Raw genomic sequence first — 2500 nt, 5'->3', positions numbered from 1 at the left:
AGGAGGGGGGTGGGGGGCTGGGCGAGAGCGTGTAGGTGTGGTTGTGTTTGTGTGTGTGTGTGTGGGGGAGGGTGCGGTGTGTGTGTGTGTGGGGGGGGGGTGCGTGTGTGTGTGTGTGGGGGAGGGTGCGTGTGTGTGTGGGGGGGGGTGCGTGTGTGTGTGTGTGTTTGTTGTGTGTGTGTGTGTGTGTGTGTGTGTGTGTGTGTGTGTGTGTGTGTGTGTGTGTGTGTGTGTGTGTGTGTGTGTATAATGGGTTTATGTACGCACGCCTACAGGTATATATATATGCACATTCAGGCACCTATGTAGGCGTCTTAAGCATGTAGGAATGAAAATGAATAAGCATTCCCGCCAGCATAAAACGGAATGTTAATTATGCCATTACACTGCATAAGTCAGGGAAGTGTCAAGGGAGCAGACGCATCCAGCGGCACTGCGAAGGTGAACAAACTAACGCTGCTGTTCCTATGACCGTAATTTAAATTCATACTGGACGACAAGTGACAATAGATCTTAGGACGTCTAGGCAGTGCAGTACATAGGATAGATCAGCGGTTCGGATCATGTGGGCCCTGGAAGCCCTAAAATTGGGCCGCCGGTGTTTTGCAGGGTTCAGAGAGTTTAAGGTATGGGTAGATTTAAGATATTTTACCTATTTCCATAACTTAACTGTGTGTGTATATATATATATATATATATATATATATATATATATATATATATATATATATATATATGTATATATTTTTTTTCTTCTTCTTCTTCTTTTTTCTTTCTTTCTTTCTTTTTCTTTTTTTTTAATATGGCTTGGAACTACTTATCTACAAAACAGATAAGCAGAATCCATGGATAAGAGATTTTATTAATTCGATTTTGATTAATATTAATACCAGATAATGTTCACCAAAAGTCAGCTAAGCCTGATAATGTATGCAGTTTCTGATATTCAGATATATTCAAACGTATTTTGTTTATTAAGGTGACTTCATTTTGCAATGATACATATTTTATCTAACCGATGGAAAAGAAATCAATGAAGCCTCCATGTTATTGGTACGATGATGCGGTAGTAGCCTGTACAGATAGATACACGCACACACATATATATAGATATACAGATAGATAGAGACAGGCATATACAAAAAAAAAGACACACACACACACACACACACACGCACACACACACACACACATATATATATATATATATGTATATATATAAATATATATATATATATATATATATATATATATATATATATATATATGTGTGTGTGTGTGTGTGTGTGTGTGTGTGTGTGTGTGTGTGTGTGTGTGTGTGTGTGTGTGTGTGTGTGTGTGTGTATGTGTGTGTGTGTGTGTGTGTGTGTGTGTGTGTGTGTGTGTGTGTGTGTGTGTGTGTGTGTGTGCATGTATTTTATATATATATATATATATATATATATATATATATATATATATATATATATATATATATATATATATATGTATATATATATATGTATATATATATATATATATATATATATATATATATATATATATATATATATATACATAAATAGAGAGAGAGACAGAGACAGAGAGAGACACAGAGAGGCAGAGACAGACAGACAGACAGACAGACAGACAGACAGACAGACAGACAAACAGGCAGACATGTGTGTATATATATATATATATATATATATATATATATATATATATATATTGATAGATTGGTAGATAGATAAACAGACAGATAGATCGATAACTAGAAAGAGCTAAATAGACTGGCAGACAGAAAGATAGAGAGATGGTTAGATGAGTAGGTAGATAGAAGGATAGATAGATAAATATATAAAAGACGGATAAACAGATGGGTCGATAGATATAGATAGATAGACATATAATTATTTAGACAGATAGCGAGGTAGAATGATGGATGAACAGACAGAGAGATAGATAAATAGATGGATAGATAAACAGACAGACAGATAGACTGATAGATAGAAAATAACACACAGGCAATTACCTAAATAAACTGAAAGAAAAACATGAGCACGGATGCCTTTAACTCACATCCTTTGAGGACAAATTAACAACCATTTTCCTCTCTCACCCCCTTCCCCCCTCCCCCCAGACACCCCCTCACCCGTCTCGTGTCCGCTTACCGCAACAAATTTCGTGACGGAAGGAGGTTCGGCGTCCATCATAAGGTGAGTTTGTATGTGTCTTTCTGCGTGTGTGTGTTTGTGTTTAGGTGTGTTTGTGTGTGTGTGAGTGTGAGTGTGTAGAGGGGTGAATGTGTGTGTGTGTGTGTGTGTGTGTGTATGTGTGTGTGTGTGTGTGTGTGTGTGTGTGTGTGTGTGTGTGTGTGTGTGTGTGTGTGTGTGTGTGAGTTGATGTGTACATTTGCCACTCCCCTTTTTTTTCCTTATGTGCGTTTGTCTACCCGTCTGTGTTTGGAACAATTTATTTTTATTATTATCATTTCTAACTTTCATTGAGATACAGCTAA

At 37.0% G+C, this 2500-nt stretch overlaps 1 protein-coding gene across 2 annotated transcripts in view; it reads left to right on the top strand.

Moving 5' to 3' along the window:
• Nucleotides 1-2500, top strand: part of LOC119590034 (carbohydrate sulfotransferase 11-like) — a 21291-nt gene that overhangs the window by 2045 nt on the left and 16746 nt on the right. For both annotated transcript variants that reach the window (XM_037938762.1, XM_037938761.1), the window contains exon 3: nt 2123-2198. In XM_037938762.1, coding sequence (XP_037794690.1) covers nt 2123-2198 — 76 coding nt within the window. The remainder of the gene's footprint in view (nt 1-2122; nt 2199-2500) is intronic.

Source organism: Penaeus monodon, chromosome 26, assembly GCF_015228065.2.
Source record: "Penaeus monodon isolate SGIC_2016 chromosome 26, NSTDA_Pmon_1, whole genome shotgun sequence".
Lineage (NCBI taxonomy): Eukaryota > Metazoa > Arthropoda > Malacostraca > Decapoda > Penaeidae > Penaeus > Penaeus monodon.
Note: the sequence above shows the minus strand (reverse complement) of the source record. Positions and strands in the feature narration are given on the sequence as shown.